Source organism: Amblyomma mixtum, chromosome 7 (assembly GCF_055824585.1).
Source record: "Amblyomma mixtum isolate Tamu chromosome 7, ASM5582458v1, whole genome shotgun sequence".
In the NCBI taxonomy this organism is placed as follows: Eukaryota; Metazoa; Arthropoda; class Arachnida; order Ixodida; family Ixodidae; genus Amblyomma; species Amblyomma mixtum.
Genome location: NC_143018.1, coordinates 8988390 through 9012219, shown reverse-complemented (window position 1 = coordinate 9012219; position 23830 = coordinate 8988390). Strand labels below are relative to the sequence as shown.

General features: G+C 51.2%; 2 protein-coding genes across 11 annotated transcripts in view; both read right to left on the bottom strand.

Annotated features, from left to right (window-relative positions):
- The window catches only part of shot (dystonin-like protein short stop), a 231416-nt gene that overhangs the window by 49438 nt on the left and 158148 nt on the right, over nucleotides 1-23830 (bottom strand). For 9 of the 10 annotated variants that reach the window (XR_016283980.1, XM_089551570.1, XM_089551571.1 and 6 more), the window contains 3 exons: nucleotides 8022-21605; nucleotides 2607-2753; nucleotides 599-817 (listed from right to left, as the gene is read on the bottom strand). Coding sequence is in view for 9 of the 10 variants with exons in the window: in XM_089551570.1 (XP_089407696.1) it covers nucleotides 599-817; nucleotides 2607-2753; nucleotides 8022-21605 (13950 nt within the window). In the remaining variant the exon portion in view is untranslated. The remainder of the gene's footprint in view (nucleotides 1-598; nucleotides 818-2606; nucleotides 2754-8021; nucleotides 21606-23830) is intronic. The other variant, XM_089551579.1, reaches the window with a different exon arrangement.
- LOC149334922 (uncharacterized) lies at nucleotides 2760-8013 on the bottom strand. The gene has a single exon (XM_089551580.1). The coding sequence runs from the start codon at nucleotides 7827-7829 to the stop codon at nucleotides 3345-3347; it is 4485 nt and encodes a 1494-aa protein (XP_089407706.1). The 5' UTR covers nucleotides 7830-8013; the 3' UTR covers nucleotides 2760-3344.

The following is a 23830-nucleotide window of genomic DNA, read 5'->3' as shown; positions in this document are numbered from 1 at the left end:
TTGGCTCTCCAAAAAGCTTGAGTCTTAACAGGGCAGTTCTTCCACTCTCCAAAGCTTTGTAATGCCAGGAGGCCTGAATGAGCCCCTAACAAAGCCCAATCCATACCAGCTCAGGTCATATGAACTGAAAGCTCTTCAGTTTTGACAAAAAGTGCAACTATGTAAACATGTGTAGAGGCCGCTGCCTTGCACTTTTGAAAGTTAATAGCCATGAGATGGCGCTGGTAGAAATGGTTGGTTTTTGGTTTATGGGGTTTAACGTCCCAAAGCGACTCAGGCTATGAGAGACGCCGTAGTGGAGGGCTCTGGAAATTTCGACCACCAGGGGTTCTTTAACGTCCACTGACATCGCACAGTACACGGGCCTCTAGAATTTCTCCTCCAAAGAAATTCCGCCGCCGCGGCCGGGTTCGAACCCGCGTCTTTTGGGAGCAGCACCAGAACATGCACATCTTTGGCCTGAGGCCTAGAATGAGGCCTCTGAGCTGCATCAGGGGACATACATAGTTGTTGGCTCATCACTCATCTATCCTGAACGACGCCTCCATGATCTTGGATTTTTGAGCAAACATGCTCAGAGTTAATGGGAGAAGCGTACCGTGTACTTGAGCAGTTCCTCAAGAGCTGCAGTCAGGCGCCGCACCAGACGCTCGCTGCGCTCCTGGCAAAGCTCAAGGCGGCCTCGGCACTGGGCCAATGGCCGCTGCAATGCATCCACCTCGTCACGCGACAGCAGTTCGTTGGTCGACAGCTGCCGCACCTCGTCGTACAGCGACAGCACTCGTGGCTGCTTCAGTTCCAGCTCCTCCCGCAATGACTGCAGAAAATTACGGCAATTTCGCATCAGCTCTACACTCACTGACAAGGGTGAACTGAGATGAAAAATCGAAAAATGGGTTGTGAGGAGAGAATAGGCACGGTAACTCTCTCTCAGTGGACATGTCAACTGTGAGGGAAGAAAGAGGAAGTGGAAGGAAAAGAAAGGACTCCGCCCACCTGGAATCCTTTAACATGCACTGACATCATACAGCATAGGATTTTATCCCGTGTCCTCATGCTTAACAGCTGAGGGCCAATTACCATACCTCTTCCTAGCATCACAGAAAACACAAGCAAAATGCACTGCTGCTTTCTTTGCTTGATGAGTGAACAGTTCTAATCAGTCACTATCACCTTGCATCTCTCTGCACTTCGAATTAAACAATGGCTCAGACTCTTTCCTCATGCCAGCCTACAAGTAGAGCCCCAAGCTCAGTTTAAAATGAACAAGCATTAATTACTATGTTGCAGTTGCATTTCGGCACATGCTGCAATGTTATATGTGATCAAACTGGATAAAAAGTTGTGCAAAATGTTTTGTGCTACACCATACACAAGCCATGCGTTTCAGGTCTGTGCGCCAAACATATCACCAACTTGTTCCAGCCACCTATTTTAGGCAAACAGTAACGCAGTGAAAGGTCTCCCTAACTGCAAGACAATGATAAAACCCTAGGAAAAATAAACTGAGAAAATTCATTTAAAAGCATTGTATAATATAGCATAAACACGATAGGTAAAACTTTCTCTCATTTGATATAGTCTTTTGAGGGCAGTGCGCTTATCTTTGCTTGAAAAAATCCTGCACCTCTGCCAAAAGCAGCACTGGCCAAGATCAAAAATGGAAAATAACTACAGCCATTTACCCTCAAGGTACGACAAGTGTTAGCTGGTTTGCATAAGGATTAGCACAATGACGATGCCACGCATGACTGCCACTGAACCGCCAACGACCAAACACAAACGCCATCTTAAGGAAAGTAATATATAGCGCCAAAAACAGGGACAGCAGAGAAGACACAAACAACAGGACTGGCGCCAGTCCTGTTGTATGTGTCTTCTCTGCTCTGTTGTCCCTGTTTTTTGTGCTGTATATTACTTTCCTTAAGATGAGCCACCAACTAGCCCATACCAAAATTTTGAACAAATATGGTATTGACACAAACATAACGAGAATTTACATTATATTCATAACTTGGTTCCAAATATAATGCGAAGTGCGCGCTTAAAACTATGATTTTTAGAAAACAACTCGCCTTATATTCGTGCAAATACGGCAGCTGCAATAACCTGTGAGTGACTGAAGACTCGTAGCTGAGGGGGTGTATACTCTGCATCACAGTCCAATGTAGGGCCTCTGGTTTCGAAAACGGTTGCCTAAGTCGGCTCCTGCCAGAGGGTAGAAGCTATACCTCCAAGCCAGCACATTTGTACACAGGTACTATCGTGGGCAAAAGTAACAGAACCCCCCCTCCAAGTTCCGACCTGTGCCACTCTACACGGGGACGCCACCTGACAAAGTACTTCCGCTCTCGAGACTGGCACAGTGGGCCCTTCTTGACACCAGAAGTGCTTCGTCATAGAGTGGCATGGGTCAGAATTTGGAGAGGGGGGTCTGTTACTTTTACCCATGATGGTACATACTTGTCTAAGTTCTTGCTCCGGGTCGTAATTTGCCAGAGCAGTCCTGGGCAGTGTGGACAGGACGGCACCGATGACACTGTGAAACCGTGGGAACTAGGCCGATGCAGCTGGCGCTGCGAGTTGCCACATGTCCATCCTCTCACCTTGGCAGTTGCCAGCTGCTGCTGCAGGCTGTCCACATCCTCGGAAACTGTCCCCAGGTTGGCCAGGCGCAGCTCGATCTCTTCAATCCACGAGGACAGCTCGGCAATCTCGTCGTCGCACGTCTTGCACCGCTCCTGAGCTGCCGCCTGGGGGCAAAGAGCGCATGCACAACAGAGTCAGTCCTGCGCGGCCCCTGCACCAAAGCCTCGAGGTGACTGAAGTGCTGGGAGGAGGAGGAGGAGGATGAACAGTTAGCCACTCAACCCGGGAGCTGAAAGGGGGCCGTGAGATACGGTGTGTGGTGACCACCTGGAGTGCAGTGCCCTTCTTCCTTACCCAGTCGAGGCCTGGCAGAAGACACAAGTCACGTGCTGGAGCGGTTAGTGAACACAACCAGGGAGGTTTGAGTGGATCTGAGACTTCCCCTCACCCAGCGGGCAATGGCCGCGCAAGCCGTTAGAGCCGCCACAGCCTTGGTGCTGCTCTACAGCAACAGAAGCTCTGGAAATTGCATCACGTTGACTGAAAACTGCATCGCCTTCAAAAGAAACAGCATCACCTTCACGATCAGCAAGGAAAATGCCATGAATCAGGCATGCATCAACCCACACCCGGTAAGTCGCAGTGTGTGGAGCGAGAGCACAGTGCTATACTGGTCAGTGAAGCGGGAAGGTCTCTGCCTTCCTGGACTAAGTAAAGCTAGTGCAGCCCATTGGGTGGATGGAAGTGCAGTGGTTTTACCATGGTGCGGTGTAATGCCCACAATCCTTCCCCCTTACCCTGTCCTGCACCGGGTGTGGGACACCCATCCTGTCATCACGTGCCTGGCTGGCTTGAAGGCCTTGGGCCTTGGAGGCTGTGAGAAGTGGGCCATCTGGTGCCCTCTGATCAATCCACGGGGGCAGGTGTCGCTCAGCCACTGGCATCCAGCGGCCTGTCCACGGGCATGCCACCATGCCCTCAGCTGGCCGGTACACGCCGTATTCGAGGGCTTCGGTCAGCGACAATGGGCTACGGGGCGTCACAAAGATGTGACGCGCGAGTGCATCCCCAAATGATATCTGCCCACGGTCGGTAGCTGCTAAGACTGTCCCCGTTTCCACATCCAGGATGCCTTCTTGTATGGCATCTTGCAGGCTCAGAAGCCTCTTGCCTAATGTGTCCTTCACAAGAAAGGAGCTTGGGTCCAGAAAGCCGTGCTCAGAGGCACCCAGCAGACTGAATGTGTTTCTGCAGTCTTGGTCAGTGACCTGGCCAGTTCTTGGACACAAGCTGCCTTCCGTTAAGACTTCGTCAAAGCTTAAAGGTTGTGGATGAGGAAATTGCGCCGGCATGCCGGTATTAGTCTCGTCATGCACTGCCTGACCCAAGATGCGCCCCGCCGGGCTATGCATTTTCTTGCGAAACTTCTTCCTGTCACCTTGCAGCTGCCCAGTGCTCGAACTAGGACCATCCTTGGGAGAAACATGCTCGAAGCTGGGCGATGAAGGTGAAGCACCTCCTCCTGAAGTTGACATCCACATTTCAGCAGTTCGGCCAGTTGAGGAGGAGGGTGCCAAATCCTTCTTTGGTAACCTTGACACACCCATGTCAACCATTTCTTCAGCACCCAAGTTCTGCCGCAAATGAACGACTGCACCTGAGGCTCCATCTAAGCCCATGCCTCCTTGCCAGCCATCTGGAAACGCTGGCCTATTTTCAGCGATCTCGACTCTGACAGTATCAATGCCATCATCAACTGCTTCAACATGCACCACCACCGAGTGCTCTTGACGGCCTCCTGCAGGATGTAAATACTGCTCCTCGCACACGTCCCTGGAGCGGCCACATGGTGCACGCTCCCCGCTTCTATGTTCACGCCTCTCTGCCTTCCCCGAATCACTGTGTCCGGCAAGTTGGGACGACGGTCGCGAGTGCACCTTTGCAGCGCTCGTTGCCCTGTCGTGCTCAGTGTGAAAAGCTACTTTACAGACAGCCTTCGTGGGTGCCAGTGAATCGAAATCCTTGGCTGTCTCCTCACTGGTATCTGCTACAAGGACCTCGGTAGTGGAAGGCTCCAATGCATCATTGGAGCTTTGCTTGCCTTTCTGGCTGAAAAAACCAATTTCCTCAGTTTCATCAGACATATCTGGAGAGGCACTCTTGACTCGATCAGTGCCACTTGTCGGACTGTGGGGAAGTTGTGCAAGCTGCCTTCTCTGGGGCCCAATGCTCTCTCGTTCACCTTTAATAATGCTTTCAGAAGGCTCACTAGCAAGAGCCTTAAGCGCACGGTCAAATTCCCAAGACTGCAGATCAGGCATGCTCACATCACCCAACTCACCCCAGTGTGGGCTCCCAAGCGCGGTGAAACTAGCAATCTGCAAAGATGGCATGGAACGACAATGCACCTTTTGGGGTTTCGGAGCACCAAACGCTACCTCCCTGGCAGCAAAGGTTGGGTCATGAATTTCGGCACTCTTTTTAAAAGCTCGAGCGAGTTGCTCCTTAAAGGTAGCAAAACGAGGCGCTTGTGAACTTTCACTAGGCGACAGTGCAACAAAAATTGACCCTACACTCTCATCTAAATTCTCCCTTGACGTCGGGCCAGCTGTGCCGTCATCTGCCATGCATGACTCCTCGACAGGTACTGATGCATCAGAAGGGGCGTCCTGCTCACCCTTGATGACAGGCAGCATTTCAGCCGCTAACACGGTCTCTTGTACAATTTGCCTCTGCACAGGAAACTTGAGTTTTTCTCCTACTTGCAGGGAAGATCGCGCTTGGGGGGTGTCCCCAGGGGAAGTGAGTTCCCGTCTTGACGCAAAACGGACACTGCTGCTAATGGCAGGCTCAGCAGCCTGCTTTGTGGAGCGAGAGAAGCCTAAGCCTACGCCACTGCGAGCCCTCTCAGAAATTTTCGTGCCTCGCTGAAGGTTCCCGATCTCACTGCTTGGCCTCCTAAGATCCTGTCTTTCCGCAGAACCTCCTTGAGCTGAAGCAGAGAGTGGTAGTCCATTGCCTGAAGCAATTTCACCATGGCTACTGCTGAAGGCAGAGGATGCAGACTCCTGCAACATGCTTCGCCTGTCAAGCAAGCCACGGTTCAAGGCGTCCTTGAAGCCCAGAAGCTCCGAGGATCTCGGATCCAGGAACTTGCCACTGTCTTCGTCAAACAGTTCATCAGCAAATGCCTGACACAGGCTCAGTGGCATTTTGGCATGTATAATCAACTTGGCAAACACAGCCTTGTAGAGGTTCAGGTCCCGCGGAATGTAACGATTGTGGACAGGATCAACCACATGCCTCTGGAGAGCCTCGGCGAATGTCATAAACTGGCCGGTCTGCGAATCCTTGACATAGCTGTCACGAGTTGTTACAATGCCCAGCTCAAGTGCCTCATCCAGGTTCAAAAAGGAGCCCTCCACAGGATGGAGAAGCCGTCCGGATGCTGGGTCACAGAAGCCCAGCTGAACCGCTTCAACCAGTGTAAGTGGCTTCTCCAAGTCAATCACAAGGCCGACTTCCAGGGCCTTCACTAAGGGGACCAGCTGCTGCCCATCCCTGATCAGGCCCAACGAAAGCTCCATCAGTCCCAGCCTGCATGCTTCTGCTAGGTGCATTGGCTCCTGTCCAGGTTGAGGCAGAAATGGCAAAAAGGGATCCACCAGTCGGCGTGCCACCACCTCACCAAGGGAGACTGTGTGGTTGAGTCCTTGTATGCTGAACCGATTCGAGCTTTCAAAGTAGCAGCCCTCTCTTATAAGTCGCTGAAGTGGAGTGCTGGGCTGCACATTCAGCACCAGCCCTTCTTTAAAGCATGACCGTAGTGGAACTAAAGACCCATCTTCATCAACATACTTTGAACAGTGCTTGTCAATTTTTCCAACAGAAAGCGCTTCAGACAAAACCAACGTTCGGCGTGCGTCCTTCTTGCTCCGCAAAACCCGTGTGGAAGTATCGTCAACCAGGCGCTGCACGAGAGCCTCTGCAAGGGTGAGCAAACAGCCACTAGCTGGGTCTACTAGACGACCACTCTGATCATCAAAGAGCCCCAATGACAATGCCATCTTGAGGCTTAAGGGTGGCGAGACATCCAAGAGGTGGCACCTCTCAAAGGCCAACTTAAGATCCATGGGGCTGCCAACAACTCTGAGAACTCCTGCTCGATCATCAACCAAGCCTCGATCCACAGCTTTTGAGAAGGGCAACAAGCAGCTTTCTGAAAAGACAACAGTTGAACTAGTGTTCACAAAGCCCGACCGGATGGCATCACGAAGGCACTGTGGGCGTTCACAAAACGGGCTTGATATTAGCCCAGTTGTGGGAGAGTAGAAACTTCTCATCACAATCTCCAGGAGTGGCAGAACTTTGGCTACAGGCAAAACCAGCCCTCTGCCCATGGCTTCATAGAGGTCCACCGTAATGTTACTCTCAGTGTCCAAAACTGTGCCCGCAACGGGATCAAGAAGACATGCACCCACAGCTTCAGTCAAAGACAACATCTCTCCGCTATGCGCCACTTTGATTGTGAGAACATCAGGCTCAAGAACACCTTGGCGAACGGCAGCTTGTACAGTTAGTGGTGGCCCTCGACCGCCCGGTCGACGCAGCGTGCCTGTGCTGGGGCAGTACAGACCGAGCACCAGGGCATTCTGCAGGGGCATGGGTATGGCAGAGTCCAAAAGGAAGCCCCAGCGAAGGGCTTCGTCAGCCGTCAGTTGGGGGGGCCCCAGCCAACAGCCACTGGACCCTTCCAACAGGCCCAACCGTACCGCCTCTGCACATGAAACTATGCGGCTCTCACCAGCTCGCACCCGCAGCCGCTCGGCATCAATCAAGCCGCTTCGTACTGCGCTCCACAGCCCAACTGGCCTCCCTGTCCCAGGGTCTCTGATGTCCCCAGATGGGCACTTGGACTTGTCTACTACCAGGCCCCGACAGATGGCCAACTCCAAGGGCAGCGAGGCTACACTACAATCTTCCAAGTTCACAACACCAACCTCGATAGCACGCACAAGCGGAATGTGCGTGTTGCTCACAGGGTCTACCACCACTGTGCCAAACCCATCTATGATGCCCTGCTGAATCGCCTGCAAGACATTTATCTGTTCCCCCGTATCTGGGTGGGTGAAACGTTTAAAGCGTTTGTCATATAAGCCCCTTTCTACAGCAATGGGAATACTTACTGCGTTCCTATCTGACTGCAGATACCCAGATGCAAGGGCATCATCGAAACTCATGACTACTCCAGTGAAGGGGTGCACATAACAGTTTGACTCCAAGCTTCCAAGGTGAACGGGTAGCTCTGTCAGAGGTACAACCCTCTCCAGCTCCCCAGAGTAGACTAAAACAGAAGACGGGTTTATGACGCGATCGCAAAGCGCTTCATGCAACCCAGCAACACCCTGTAGCAGAGAATGACAGAAAGTTACCTTTTCCTGGTCAAAGCTGAGCCCTCGAATTGCCTGAGCTAGAGTCAGCTGCCCTGTCTGGGTGGCACTTATGGTCTCCCACACAATCCAGCCCAAGATGCTAGCTTCAAAGAAGGAGACTCTCTTCTTTGTTTCTGGATGTACCATCTCTCCCGTCTGCCGGTCTACTATGTTTCGTTCAAGAGCTTCCTCCAGAGTAATCATCTTCTTGGTCTTGAAGTCTTGAACAGTGACATTGGACAGGTCAACAAATTTCCTGGCTACAAATTCAGCAAAAGAGATTGGCTTTTTGGTTTTGGGGTTTGTGAATGTTTTGCGCTTGGAGTCATACAGTCCCTCAGAAGTGGCTGAGTCAAGCGTGAACTCTGGAAGCACTTGGTCCATGACCACAAGCTCATTCATGCTTCGCACCATCACAGTGTTATCCTCAGTCACCTGCCGCGTGGCCAGTGCATCTTCTAAGCGCAACGTTCGCCCAGAGCTTGGAATAAACACCAAAAAGTTTCTCGGTGCCATTGCATCACCCTGAATGAGGGTCCGCAGTGGGAGCTTCTGCCCAACCACTAGCTCAGCTTCGTAGTCTTTCCGATATTCGGTGAACGTCTGCTTCACAACCACTTCTGTGCTGCTGAAGGTGGACACTTCTGTGCTTGGCAGAACCACATCCTCCATTTGAGCTGGATGACTAGGTGGTGCCTTGGCCGGTGATCTCCCATCTGCAGGTTTGGATGGCAATTTCGCGGGAGTCTCTTTGGGCAAAACTTTCTGGCCTGTTTCCTTTGCTGGCAACCTTGAGGCGACTTCCTTTGGTGGGGACTTCGGAGAAGCTTGTCTGGCTGGGGTCTTTGAGACAAGCTCCTTGACTGGAGATTTTGGTGAAACCTCCTTGGACGGTGACTTCCTTACAACATCTTTGGGTGGAGATGGAGGTGCTTCCTTTGGTGGAGACCTTTGAGCAGGCTCCTTCATCAAAGGCTTTGGAGAGACTTCCTTAGCCGGAGACTTTGGAGCCACTTCCTTGGCCGGAGACTTCGGAGCCACTTCCTTGGCTGGAGACTTCGGAGCCACTTCCTTGGCCGGAGACTTCGGAGCCACTTCCTTGGTTGGAGACTTCGGAGCCACTTCCTTGGCCGGAGACTTTGGAGCCACTTCCTTGGCCGGAGACTTCGGAGCCACTTCCTTGGTCGGAGACTTCGCAGCCACTTCCTTGGTTGGAGACCTTGCAGCCACTTCTTTGGTCGGAGACTTCAGAGCCACTTCCTTTGTTGGAGACTTTGGAGCGACTTCCTTGGCCGGAGATGTCTGTTCAGCTTCTCTGCCTGGTGAACTTGGGACAAAATCCTTGGGAGGGGACTTGGAAACAGGCTCCTTAGTTGGAGACTTCGGAACCACTTCCTTCGTGGGAGACTTGGGAGCCACTTCCTTCGTGGGAGACTTGGGAGCCACTTCCTTCGTGGGAGACTTGGGAGCCACTTCCTTCGTGGGAGACTTGGAAGCCACTTCCTTCGTCGGAGACTTGGGAGCCACTTCCTTCGTTGGAGACTTTGGCGCGACCTCTTTAGCTTGAGTCTTTCGTTCTTTTTCTGGCACTTTTGGGGCAGCTTCCTTCGGTGGAGACTTGGGGGCAGGCTCCTTGACAGGAGACTTTGAGACTTCTTTGGTAAGCGGCCTTGAAGCAGCTTCCCTGAGTGGAGACCTTGCAGCAACATCCTTTGTTGGAGACTTCGGCACACCTTCTTCACATGGCAGCAGCGGACTAGCTGTGGTTTGTTTGGTGCCTGGCGACTCAGGTCGCACTTTCCTGGCTGGCCTCTTTGGCACTGCAGATTCCTCAGGTTCACGGCCCTGGATGGGTTGTGCTCTTGTTGCAGGCTGCTTTGATGGAGACATACGGCCCTTCTCACCTTCAGGCTCAACATAAGGCACTGCTCCAAACCTCCTTGGCAACATTGGAAGTAATGGTGCATCGATGACTACAAGAAGCCCAGATCTAATGGCCTCCCAAATTGGCAATGGCTCTCGGCCATGCCTCTTCAGAGTTTCAGTCTCAGTGTCTATGTAGCCAGAGCTGATGCCATCTTGAACAGTGAAGACACATCCTTCATCAATGTCAAGAAGCACTGTGCTTAGGACTAGATAGCCGGCCTTGTTCACTTCATCAAGACTCAAAGGCTGGCTGCTCTCTGGGACCCAAAACAAATGCATATCATCGTCATAATACAGTTCAAACAATTGGATTAGGGTGTACTTGCCAGGCAGTGGCGAGCGGGAACTGTCACGAGTTAAAAGGTGTGCAGAAAATGCCTCACTAATTGGCAATGTAATGCCATGCGCACTGTACAAACCCTCCTCCAAGTCCACAATACCTTGTTGAACAGCTTCGAGTAAGGTCAGCCTCTCAACAGACTCCTGAACTTGGGCGATTCCAAGCTGTTTAGCCTCATCTAAAGGAAGAATTTCACCAGTGTCTACATTTTGAATTTGGTCTGGACCAAGCATTTTGTAACCAGACTTAATTATAATTGTTAGACCTCTGATTGTAGTAGTGTGGTGAGACACAGGCCCTAAGTACCTGACGCTGCGCTCAACCTTCGCATGAGCAATCGGTCGTGACCCATCAAATGGAACAAGCTGCAGAAGACCAGAGTCCATTGCGTCCTCTACCGGCACACGCTGCCCAGTTCGAGGATGTTTCATAGTCAGAGACTTCTGATTGATCAGGCCCTGCTTAATAGCCTCACACACATCTACACTTTCTTCAGTGGGGAGAGATGGAATGGGCAAAATTAAGCCATCCTTAATGGCCTGTTCAATGGATATTTTTTCTTTTGTAACTGGGTGAGTGTATGTACTATCAGTCACATTAACCACACCCCGCTGAAGTGCAATGGGGAAAGTGAGGGCAAGTTTTGGTATGGGAATCGCCACTTTAGGAGCATCAATTTTGTCGAACAGCTTAAGATCTTTGATGGCAGTCACCAGAGGAACTGAAGAGCCTGGTGCCACAGTCACAGAGCCCGATTCCTTGTCGACAACCTCGGAAGAAAGCGCTTCCTCCAGGGTCATGGGCGACTTCAGGCCTGGCACCATGGACATTGGGTTTGCAATGTCGCACAGAACAGCCTCCTCCAGGGTTAAGAGAGAGCCATTCTCTGGGTGCACAATACGCTCGGCCTCTGGCTCTACAAGCCCTTGTGTCACAAGCTCAGGAAGTGACAATGGTCGCCCCACAGGCATGATCACGTTCCCTGTGGAACTGTCCACAAGACCAGCAGCTTCAGCCTCATCTGCTGGAAGCCAGCGGCCTTGCTGTGGTTCCAGCACTAAGCCCTGGTCAACAAGCCCTCTCCTCTGGGCCTCATTCGGACTCATGACCAGTTTACGGACTTTCTGCAGAGTTACTGTAGTTTGGTGAGACATGGGCTCTATGTATCTAATGCTGCGCTCAATCTTTTCATAAGCAGTCAGCTGTGACCTATCAAATGGAACGAGCTGCAGAAGACCAGAGTCCATTGCGTCCTCTACTGGCACCCGTTGTCCGGTTCGAGGATGTGTCATGGTCAGAGCCTCTTGATCGATCAGACCCTGCTTAATTGCCTCACACACGTCTACACTTTCTTCAGTGGGGAGAGATGGAATGGGCAAAATTAAACCATCCTTAATGGCCTGTTCAATAGATATTTTCTTTTTTGTAACTGGGTGAGTGTATGTACTATCAGTCACACTAACCACACCCCGCTGAAGTGCAATGGGGAAAGTGAGGGCAAGTTTTGGTATGGGAATCGCCACTTTAGGAGCATCAATCTTGTCGAACAGCCTAAGATCTTTGATGGCAGTCACCAGAGGAACTGAAGAGCCTGGTGCCACAGTCACAGAGCCCGATTCCTTGTCGACAACCTCGGAAGAAAGCGCTTCCTCCAGGGTCATGGGTGCCTTCAAGCCTGGCACCATGGACATTGGGTTTGCAATGTCGCACAGAACAGCCTCCTCCAGGGTTAAGAGAGAGCCATTCTCTGGGTGCACAATACGCTCGGCCTCTGGCTCCACAAGCCCTTGTGCCACGAGCTCAGGAAGTGACAATGGCCGCCCCACAGGCATGATCACGTTCCCCGTGGAAGCGTCCACAAGACCAGCGGCTTCAGCCTCACTAGCTGGAAGCCAGCGGCCTTGCTGCGGCTCCAGCACTAAGCCCTGATCGACAAGCCCTCTCCTCTGGGCCTCATTCGGACTCATGACCAGTTTACGGACTTTCTGCAGAGTTACTGTAGTTTGGTGAGACATGGGCTCTATGTATCTAATGCTGCGCTCAATCTTTTCATAAGCAGTCAGCTGTGACCTATCAAATGGAACGAGCTGCAGAAGACCAGAGTCCATTGCGTCCTCTACTGGCACCCGTTGTCCGGTTCGAGGATGTGTCATAGTCAGAGCCTCTTGATCGATCAGACCCTGCTTAATTGCCTCACACACGTCTACACTATCATGAGTGGGGAGAGATGGAATGGGCAAAATTAAGCCATCCTTAATAGCCTGTTCAATGGATATTTTTTCTTTTGTAACTGGGTGAGTGTATGTACTATCAGTCACACTAACCACACCCCGCTGAAGTGCAATGGGGAAAGTGAGGGCAAGTTTTGGTATGGGAATCGCCACTTTAGGAGCATCAATCTTGTCGAACAGCCTAAGATCTTTGATGGCAGTCACCAGAGGAACTGAAGAGCCTGGTGCCACAGTCACAGAGCCCGATTCCTTGTCGACAACCTCGGAAGAAAGCGCTTCCTCCAGGGTCATGGGCGACTTCAGGCCTGGCACCATGGACATTGGGTTTGCAATGTCGCACAGAACAGCCTCCTCCAGGGTTAAGAGAGAGCCATTCTCTGGGTGCACAATACGCTCGGCCTCTGGCTCCACAAGCCCTTGTGCCACGAGCTCAGGAAGTGACAATGGCCGCCCCACAGGCATGATCACGTTCCCCGTGGAAGCGTCCACAAGACCAGCGGCTTCAGCCTCACTTGCTGGAAGCCAGCGACCCTGCTGCGGCTCCAGCACTAAGCCCTGATCGACAAGTCCTCTACGCTGGGCCTCTGTGCGGCTCATAACCAGTCGACGAACTTTCTGCAGAGTTACCGTAGTGTACCGAGACACTGAGCCAATGTACCTGATGTTTCGCTCAATCTTTCCATGAGCGATCGGCTGTGACCTATCAAATGGAACCAGCTGCAGAAGACCCGAGTCCATTGCATCCTCTACAGGCACATCTTGCCCAGTTCGAGGATGTTTCATTGTGAGAGACGCCTGATCGATCAGTCTCAGCTTAACTGCTTCGCACACGTCTACACTGTCATCAGTGGGGAGAGATGGAGTGGGCAAAAGTAAGCCGTCCTTAATAGCCTGCTCAATTGTCATCTTTTCCTTTGTCACGGGATGAGTGTATGTACTGTCAGTCACATCAATCACACTCCGCTGCAGTGCAATGGGAAAAGTGAGGGCAAGTTTTGGTATGGGAACCACAACTTTGGGCACATCAATCTTGTCGAACAGCTTAAGCTCCTGGACAGCAGTTACCAGAGGTACTGAAGAGCCTGGTGCCAAGGAGAGTGAGCCCGATTCCCTGTCGACAACCTTGGAAGCAAGCGCTTCCTCCAGGGTCAAGGGGGACTCGGGGCCTGGCACCATGGACATTGGGTTTGCAATGTCACACAGAACAGCCTCCTCCAGGGTCAAGAGAGAGCCAGTCTCTGGGTGCACAACACGCTCGGCCTCTGGCTCCACGAGCCCTTGTGCCACAAGCTCACCAAGTGACAGTGGCCGCCCCACAGGCATAAGCACATCCCCCGAGGGAGTGTCAACTAGACCAGCGGCTTCCGCCTCATTTGCTGGAAGCCAGCGGCCCTGCTGTGGCTCCAGCACTAAGCCCTGATTGACAAGCCCTCTGCGCTGGGCCTCTGTGGGGCTCAGAATCAGTCGACGGACTTTCTGCAGAGTAGGTTGTTGGGATGATGTAGCCCTACCCAGTGTCACCTCGAACCGAGGCACCCCATACCTTGCCTCTTCTACGTGCTTGCTTGCCGCTTCCTTGGGAGCACTCAGCAGTTCCTGGTACGCCACTGTGCTGCCTGTGTCTGATCCCTCGAGGCACGTCTGCACGCTGGTCACAACACCAGTGACGTTGGCGCGCTGAAGCATGGCTGCCGTTTCTGGCTCAAGCTTGCCCTGCTTCAAAGCCTCTGACAACGTCACTGTCTCTCCCGTCACAGGATCTGTGACAAGAACTGTGGTTGTTGTCAGCACACTCTGTTCAGTGGTCTTAGAGCCGTCCTGCAACTCTCGAGCAGACTCAGCATCAAGCAGACCCAGGGCCACTGCTTCATCCAAGGGTACCTCTCGCCCAGTGACAGCATCTCTAATGTGCAGGCTTGTGTGACGAACCACCTTAGTGATCTCCCGAGTGGTGCGGATAGGCTCAGTACTTAGGGCAGTTGCATGAACTGTTTCATCAGCGGCTGTTTCACGGAGTGCTTCGAGTGCTTTGGCTCCCAGGAGGAGTGGTGCTCCAACAACGGCAAGCATGCCTCTTTTGATTGCTTCCTCAATTTTCCAACTGCGACCGGTGTTCCTGTCAGTGTAGCTGTCTGCATCCACGTCTACAATGCCTTTCTCAACAGCTTCCTTCAGTTTAATTTCTTTGTTTGTGCTAGCTTCTCGGATAATGACTTCCTCACTTTTTGGAGCAGCCTTCAGCAGGTTAACTACTTCCAGTGCAGACACAGGCTTGTCTACATCCGGAACTGTCTCTGCTTGAAGGTCTGAGAACTTCGGGAAGTCCTGTTTGGACACTTCCAATTCTCTCGCTTTTACCTCTACAATGTCTGGCTGACCAGCAACCCTTGTCACATGGATTGACCTCACTGGTCCATGTCCAGGGGCCGTGGTATCTGGGCGCTCAAGGAGAACCACCACCTTTCGCCTGATTGCCTCTTCCATGGTCCATGTCTCTCTTGTCTTTGTATCGCGATAATGTCCAGTTGCATTGAGCAAGTTCTTTTCTAAAGCTCTAGTCAGAGGGAGCGTTCGTTTTGATCCCGGCTCATGCACCATAGCTGAATCAGAGTTCACAATCTGCATCTTCAGTGTCTCTTCCAAAGACACTAGCCTATCAGTACCTGGTATGAGGAAGAGGCCTTCCTTGGCATCAAACAACTTTTGTTCAATAGCATCCTTCAGATACCAACCACCAGGAGGTATATCCAGGACTTCTACCTCCAGCTTATGCACTCTGCTCTCCACAGTTTCAAATATTTGCTCCCTCGAGGGGGATAACCTACTGCCTCTAGGTATTTCAGATGGTTTCTCTTTTGCTGGGGACACAACTTTACTTTCTGGTGCCCCAGGAGCTTTTCGCAGAGGAGACTCTTCGCTCTTCTCAGGTTTTTCTGGTGATCCAGGCAATTTTTTCAGGGGGGACACATCTCTCCTTTCTGGTTTTTCTGGTGAACCAGGAGCCTTTTTATGTGGTGACAGACCTCTCCTTTCTGGTTTCTCCTGTGTTTCAGGTGTCTTTTTTGGCGGAGACACATCCCTTTTTGCTGGTGGCTCTGGTGTTTCAGGTGCAATTTTCTTTGGAGATGCACCTCTTTTCTCTGGTTTTTCTGGTGTGCCAGAGGCCTTTTTCAAAGGAGACACATCTCTAGTTTCCGGTATTTCTGGTGATCCAGGCACCTTTTTCAGTGGAGAAGCATCCCTTCTCTCTGGCTTCTCTGGTGACCCAGGTGACTTTTTTGGTGGAGACACATCTGTCCTCTCTGGCTTTTCTGGTGACCCGGGCACTTTTTTCAGTGGAGGTACATCGCATATTTCTGTCGTTTCTGGTGACCCAGGTGCTTTTTTGAATGGAGATACATCCCTTCTCTCTGGCTTTTCTGGTGACCCTGGTGCCTTTTTCAGTGCAGATACATCCCTTACCTCTGGCTTGTCTGGTGACCCAGGTGCCTTTTTGGGCGGAGACACATCCCTCTTTGGTGGCATGTCTGGGGTTCCCGGTGCCTTTTTTGGTGGAGATACATCCCTTGCCACTGGCTTTTCTGGTGGCACAGGTGCCTTTTTGGGTGGAGACACATCTCTCTTTAGTGGTATTTCTGGAGTTCCTGGTGCCTTTTTTGGTGGAGATACATCCCTTTTTTGTGGCTTTTCTGGTCTTCCAAGTGCCTTTTCCAGTTCGGGCACCGTTCTTTCTGGTATTTCTGGCGTACCTGGTGTCCTTTTTGGTGGAGATTCAGCTCTTTTTCCTGGCCTTTCTGGTGAGCCAGGTGACTGCTTCAGTGGGGACACATCCCTACGTCCTGGCATTTCTGGTGCCCGCTTTGGTGGGGATGCATCTCTTCTTTCTGCTTTTTCTGGTGAGCCAGGTGCCCTTCTAAGTGGAGACACCTCTCTTCCCCCTGGAGTTTCAGGCACTTGTTTCAATGGAGGCATGTCTCCCTCCTTCAATGCTACAGGTTTTTGCAATGGGGATGTATCTCGGCTTCCTGGTGATTCAAGCCCCTTTTGGGGTGGAGAGAGGTCTCTGTCTTTGGGAAAGCCAGGAGCTTTCTTCATAGGGGACACAGGCTTTTCTTGAGCAGCTTCAGGCTTCATTCCTTTCGGAGATATCTCTCCTGGAGCCTTAGGCACCTTTTGATCTCTTCCATCTGGTGGTCCAGGCACTACCTTTGGTGGGGACACCTCCCTTTCTTCGAGTGTAACAGAAATCATTTTTGTTGGTGACATGCCTCTATCCTGTGGTGTTCCAGGTGCCTGTTTCAGTGGGGACAGACCTCTCTGCAGCTGTGATTCAGGCAGCTCTTTTGTTGGTGACACCCCTCTAGCATCTGGTGTTTCAGGCACCTTCTGCACAGTTAACTCATCTTTTTCCTTTGGCACTGCAGGCAGCCTTTTTGGTGGAGACGTATCTCGTCGCTCGGGTGTTCCAGGAGCTTGCTTCACAGGAGACACATCTCGCTTTGTGGGCGACCCAGGCACCCTTTTTGGTGGCACATCTCTATCTCTTGTAGTTGCAGGTGATTTTTGGCTCTCTGGTGTTTCTGGTGCTTTTGGATAAAAGGGCACGTCTTTTCCTTCTGGTGTTCCTGGAGCCTTTCTTGAGGGTGAAACATCTCTCTTCTGAGGTGATACAGACACCCTTTTAGATGGTGACACATCTCTACCCTCCTTTTTTGTTGGGGACAAGTCTCTTCTCTCTGGTGATCCAGGAACCTTTTTAGGTGGCGATACATCTCTGTCATCAGTTAATCCAGGTACCCTTGGCTGAGATGGCACTTCACTTTTCTCTAGTGCTTCAGGCATGCCTTTTATTGGTGAAACACCCCTGCCTTCTGGTGTTCCAGGAATTTTCTCAAGTGGAGACATGTCTCTGCCACCTGGTATTTCTGGTGCCTTTCTTCGAGGGAACACTTCTTTTTCCGGTGACCCGGGGACCCTCTTTGGTGGGGACTGATCTCTTGTATATGGTGATCCAGGCACCGGTTTGACTGGCGATGAATCTCTGTCCTCTGGTACCTTTTCCAGTGGAGAGATATCGAAGCCCTCCAATGATCCTGGCACCTTTTTCTTAGGGGATAAATCTCCCTTGTCAGGGGATCCAGGCAGCTTTTTAGGTGGTGATGCATCTCTTCTCCCTGCTGCTCCAGGCATCCTCTGCATTAGGGATACATCCCTTTCGTTGGGTGTCTGCTGCCATGGAGCCACATCTGTTCCCTCAGTTGTCAGATGTTTTGGTGGGGATAAATCTCTCTGCTCCGGTGTTCGAGGTACCTTTGGTTTCGTTAAAACATCAGTGTCTTCTGGAGTTCCAGGAACCTTCTTCAGAGGAGACTTGTCTCCCTCCTCTGGTGTGCCAGGAGTCTTCTTCAGAAGGGATGGCTCTCTCCTTTCTGGTGATCCAGGTGTCTTTTTCACTGGAGACGATTCCCTGCTTCCTGGCATCCCAGGTGCCTTCTGCTTTGTTGGAGACTTAGGTTTGCCTTCAGGTGCAGGAGAGGCCTCCTGTTTCGACGCAGGAGAGTCTCTACGTCCAGGTGTTTCCACGTCTTTTTCTGGTGGGAACACATCCCTGGTCCCTCGTGTCGGGGACCCCATTTGTCTCACTGGTGAGCCGTCCTTGCCCTCCGGGGTAAAAAGAGCTTCTTTCGTTGGCGAAACATCTCTCGGGCCCTGTGCTCGTTTAGGTGGAGATCGGTCTCTACTTCCAGGTGGTGTAGGGGCCTTTGTTGGTGAAGGAGTGCGCAAGGGTTTGCCTTTGCCATCTGGCGCTGTGGCCACCTGTTTTGTTGGAGACACATCCCTCCTTTCTGGCTTTTCAGGCACACTCTGATCAGGCAAAAACCCAGTGCTGGCATCGGGCATGCTCTCTGACGGCGAAACTTCTTTGCTTTTTGGTGTCCCAGGCACCTTTTGTTTTGAAGGAGACGTCTCCCTGCTTCCAGACCTTCCTGGCAACTTCTGTTCAGGAAAGGAATCTAGACTTTGTGCTTCGGGTACCAACTGTTTCGATGGTGACTGTTCCCTGCTTTTAGGTCTTTCAGGGGCTTCATTTGTAGGCTGGGTTTCTGGTTTTGCAACAGACTTAGGTCTAAGGACACTGACATCAAACTTCTCATCTACAGGCCTCTCTGAGTCATAGTACTCAATTTTTGTCTCCGACACCCTTGGCCTAAAGCCTTCTGCACCACCATTCATGTGAACCTCTGGCAACACGTCACGGCCACCAGGGCCTCTGGACTCTTCCAAGGTTTTTTCCAGCATTTCTTCAATCAGATAAGATTCTTTGTTTTCTGTGACTTCTTCCAGCACATGCTCTGTAAATGAAGACTTCACTGGTACGGGCATCTCTTTGGATAGGGCTTGACCAAAGGGCGAACCTTTGTGTGCTTTAGCTGGAATACTTGGAGGTTGTTCTGTAGCCTGGGCATGCTCCGGTCGCCTTGTTGGTAAAAGTTTTTCATGATGGGAAATGTCCACAGTCCTCATGGACGTCTGCGTCATAGAGAGTCTCACATCTTCAACATCTGCATGCTCTGGAACATCGTGTTTTTCATGTGGAATTCTTGAAACTGGTTTAACAGTAGCAGGTCCCTTGCTGTCGGCAGCAGGCTGTGCTTCTTGGATTTTAGTAACTCCTGTGGGACTCTCTTCCCTTCGAGGAGGCTGCTTCCCAGCTGGTTCTTTACCTGTTTTGGATACTGCACTTGTCGGCTGCTTGTCCTTTGCTGCCGATACACTCCTGTCAGACCCGTCCCTACCTCTGATCTCTGAACTTCTAGATCGAACCCTCTCACGTCCTGAAGCATCTCTGATGACCTCGTCGCTCACTTCCCTCAATGTGTCTGTGCTTGTATCATGAACCACATGAGACTTCTCAAAGTATTCATGCCTGGATGTCACGTGATAAGTAATGGTGTGAGTGCTCTCCTCCTCATCAGCAGCCAGGGACGGTGCAGGGGTGATTGGGACCTTGCGCTCTTTTTGTGGCCTTGAGGAATCCGGAACATCCCTGGAGGGTGATGGCCTCTTTGTTGTGGACCCGGGAAAGCCAGGCTTCTTCAAAGCAGGCTCCTCCTCCGTTGAGGCATCTTTCAAAAGCTGGTCAACTTGCTCAGTGATGTCATACTCTCCCAATGTCGGCACAGGTGTGCCGTCTCTGCTACCATCACGTGGCACACCCCTTTCCCCAGTCATGGTTTGTGTTCTGTCATACACAAGGTGGGCCTCGCGACGCACAACTGGCTCCGCCTTCACAGGCGTTCGCTTGGCGAAATCGCCCATGTCTTTGGGCCAGTCAGTGTCGGGACTAATCAGGCCACTTTGCACAGCTTCCTGCAGTGTTCTATCTTCAGCCGTTAGTGGTGAATCTTGCGAGCCGTGTGATGACACAGTGACATAGCGGGTGATGGTCTTTGTCACAGTGGCAGTGCTGACAGTGATCCTCAGCAGACCACGCAAAAGTGCCGCACCTTCAGGGGTAATGACACCTTTTGCAAGTGCTTCCTTCAAAGGAATAGGAAGCTTTGTTTTCCTGTCCCTTATTTGACCAGTTTTGGAATCAACAAGGCCTGCAAACACTGCTTCTGACAAAGTTAGCTCCTGTCCTTTGTCGTCTTTCAAGCCAATCTTCCTGCTGAACATGTCAAATATCTGTGGCTGCATGACCTGCTCCTTGACAAGTTTCTCAAAGGGAATCTCACGCCCCGAGTCGGAGCATGTGAAAACTCCGGTTTTCGGATTAAGACAACCGCGCGCCACGGCTTCATTAAAACTCAGGCTCTCACCCGACACTGGGTCTTGAAAGGCCGAAACATCGAAAATTGTTTTCTGGCAGACAGAGGTGACAAGACCCAGGCGCACCGCCTGGCTCAGGGTCAGCACCTCGCGAGTCACCACATTGACAAACTTGCCTTCGGGCGTGATGATCCCCAGAGCAAGGGCTTCAGACAGGGACAGTGCCTCCTGGGTGCCCGGATGCACAATGCACTTGACGTAGGGGTCAAGGAGGCCACAGGCAATGGCCTCCAGGAGGGTCATCCAGGCCCCTGTCCAGGGATTCTGCACCTGGCCATCCTCGTCCAGAAGACCCCGCTCGTGGGCGTCTTTGAGAGTGAGAGGAGGTGTCAGCAGCTGTCGTTTGCGCGCCTCAGTCAGTGTGTGTTGTTCCCGTGTGGCGGGGTTTACGTATCGGCCAGTGTCCAGCAACAAGCCGTCCCGCAGAGCACGAGGCAGTGTCACCAGGGTCCCCTGACGGGTGTCCACCACTTCTGCTGTGTCTGCCGAGAGGAGGCCCCGTGACAGTGCTTCGCGCAAGGCGTACTCATCCCCAGAGTGCTGGTCCCTCAGCTTACCGGTGCTGCTATCCACTAGTCCATTGTCCACAGCAAACGAAAGTGTCATGCCCTCACTGTCCTCGACACGTTCACGCACTAACCAGCCCTTTGCAAACGCCTCGTCAATGGGCACCGGAATGCCCGTACTGGGGTCATTAATGAAGCCCGTCACAAGATTGACCAAGCCCCTGTCCCGCGCCTCTGCTAGTGACAGTTCAGTCACTCTCACCAGCCCTAACCTGATCAAGTACACCACTGTTTCGCGTTTTACAATCTTAAGCTGAATGGCCTCCTCCACAGTGATTGGCCGGCCACTTTTGGGGCTTAATAGGCAGGCCCTTTCGGGGTCGTACAACTGCTTTTCAATGGCAGCACGCAGACTTAGCTCGGTCCCTGAAGCGTCCCTGATGCCACAGGGCTCCAAGAGAGCAGCCTTGAGCCTTGGATCCAGAAGACCTTTGGCCACAGCTTCATCCAGCGGGTACTCTCGCCCCGTGGCAATGTCCACAAAGACCCAACGGTCAAGCCTCAGGGCACCGCTTCGGACGATCTCGGGTAGTGCGACTCGCTCGGCGGCAGCCGCCTCAGTAGCTGGCGTCCGGGGCGCGCCAGTCTCGGCGAAGGTCTTGGGCGCACTAGTCTCAGTGAAGGTCTTGAACTCCCTCGTCTTGGTCAGCGTCTTGACCGCACTAGTCTCTGTCAGCACTGCGGTGCACTGGGAAGAAAGAAAAAGACACTATCACTGCACGACTCTCAGCAGCATCAGAGGCAAACTAGTGGGCATGCACCCACACTGGTAGCACGCACGTCATTTGTTAGAGACATTTAAAGGGACACTGAGGGCAAATTCTAGCTGCCCTATATCGGCAGACTACTGCAACCTAATGACAGGCACTACTCTCACTGAATACAAAGCTTTTGTGAGCTATGGTATGTAATAAAGTTATAAGAGAAACAAGGCCACAGCTTAGTTAAAAGATGTGGCGAGGGCAATCACTGCTTGGAAATCTGATGTGCAGGCGGCAGCTGCAAAGCGTCTGTGCTTCTTACACTCACTGCAGCACGGCCTTCCTATGAACCTCGTCTGAGATGGCAGTTCAAGGTGCGCCGCTTTCGGCAAAGAAGTCTTGGTTTCTCTCTCTCTCTCTGTGCATGCATGCACAACTTCTGGGCACCCTCCGGGCCCAGAAGGTCCCCAGAGGTGCTCCCACTGACAGGTGCTCCGAGAGTGCACCTATCGGCACCTGCCAAATTCTACGGACCACGGCTTCACAAAGGCCCACGGTGGACTCCATATAACCTCTCTAGCCTTAAAAATGAAATACCAATATTGCCATCACCAGCCATTTTCTAGTCTACACCACTATGCTTCCAAATTGTGGTCACAAAGTCCATTTCAAGATTGCTGTCAAGTTTTAACTAACGGATGACAAAAATTTTTTCAATCGATTTTAGCAATAAATGCATTTTTTGCTGCTGTGCACACACCAACACACCCTGAAAAAGCTACAGAATCAATTTTTGCTTAGAACAAAAATTCGATAGAGATGTCCTCGGTGCCCTTTAAACAAGTCATGCCAGACAACTTGCAGTCACTGGCAGCAAGCTGGAAACGCATGCAAGACTACTGAAAATGCGCGAAATCATTCGCATCACGAGGCGTTTACCCCAGCAATGTGGTGTGGAGGTTACCGCATTCGCAGTCATTTACGCAGTAACCTTATCACTTCAGCCTATGCTCCAAGGTCTCAAACCCTGCACAATAACCCCAGCCAGTCCAAAGTAATAACGGCCCAATGTCTGGTGCTTATTGGATGCATCTTACATTGCTTACAAACGGCCTAATCTTGCGATGTTTATCGAAAAAATAAAAAATACAAGCGGCTTAGGCTGCAACACCAGCCAAGTGTGACTAATCGCAAAGGAAAATGTTCCAGTACAAATCAAGTAAGCCGAAGGCCAGTCAGAGCATCATGTGATGTGAAGCTAAAATAGAACCAATGCCAGAAAATGTCAACTCAGCCCGAGTACCGCTCAACAAGAGCTTTTTATGCATTGCATACAAAGGGCAACACGACTATGTGTGTCCGACATTTCAGCAAAGTTCAAAACCCTGCACGAATGCCACAGGCCAGTATTGCCACCTACAAGCTTGTGAGCTTGCAACAGCAAGAATAAGCTCAACCTGCAGGTATTCTAGAGTCGTTAGAACAATTCATTCCAGCTAGAGTTATGAGCGGAAAAAGATCAATGTCCTATGTTAAATGCTATGATGTACACAAATTTAAATTTTTCAAGTGTACGGTTACTCTAGACTTTTTACCCTACATCGACACCGACATCGAAAGGATGTCCAGGATTTTGTAGTGGCGTACCTCTTGTGAGCCTTTGACATGATGAAGACCTTATGAAGTAAAGCTGACATGAGATCGGAAAATAATAATGTCGACACACTGCCAATTACCCTACACAAGAAGCCAAATATGAACGTCAGTTTGCATTTTTTTTTTTCACGTCTTGTGACCAAAAACTGGATGATAAATTTTTAGTGTACTTTGTAAAAAAAAAAGTTATCATAAAAGTAGGATAAAAACAGTAATATTAATGAACTACTTACACTTGTCTGCACTCCAAAAAAAGTAAAGAGCTGAACACCTCAGAGCTGCTTCTAGGGTTAGTCTGGCTTTCCGGAAGGACATCCAATGCCATTTATCACAGCTGCCCATACTGCTATCTTGATTAGAGCATGAACTGGTTGTAATGTTGCACAAAGAAACATTCAAATTAGACTGTCAAGTGCATCTGCTCAAAGGTGCAGAAAAAAAATTTTTTTTTTTTCGCATCTGAATTCAGCTACTCAATCTTGAAAACAAAAAAGCAAGACTGGAAATCCGCCTACAAAAGAAAAAGCAAACAATGGTATTCATGACTCATCCACAG

Coding starts and splice junctions, on each gene's coding strand:
- LOC149334922 (XM_089551580.1), bottom strand. CDS start 7,829: ATGAGTTTCGATGATGCCCTTGCATCTGGGTATCTGCAGTCAGATAGG.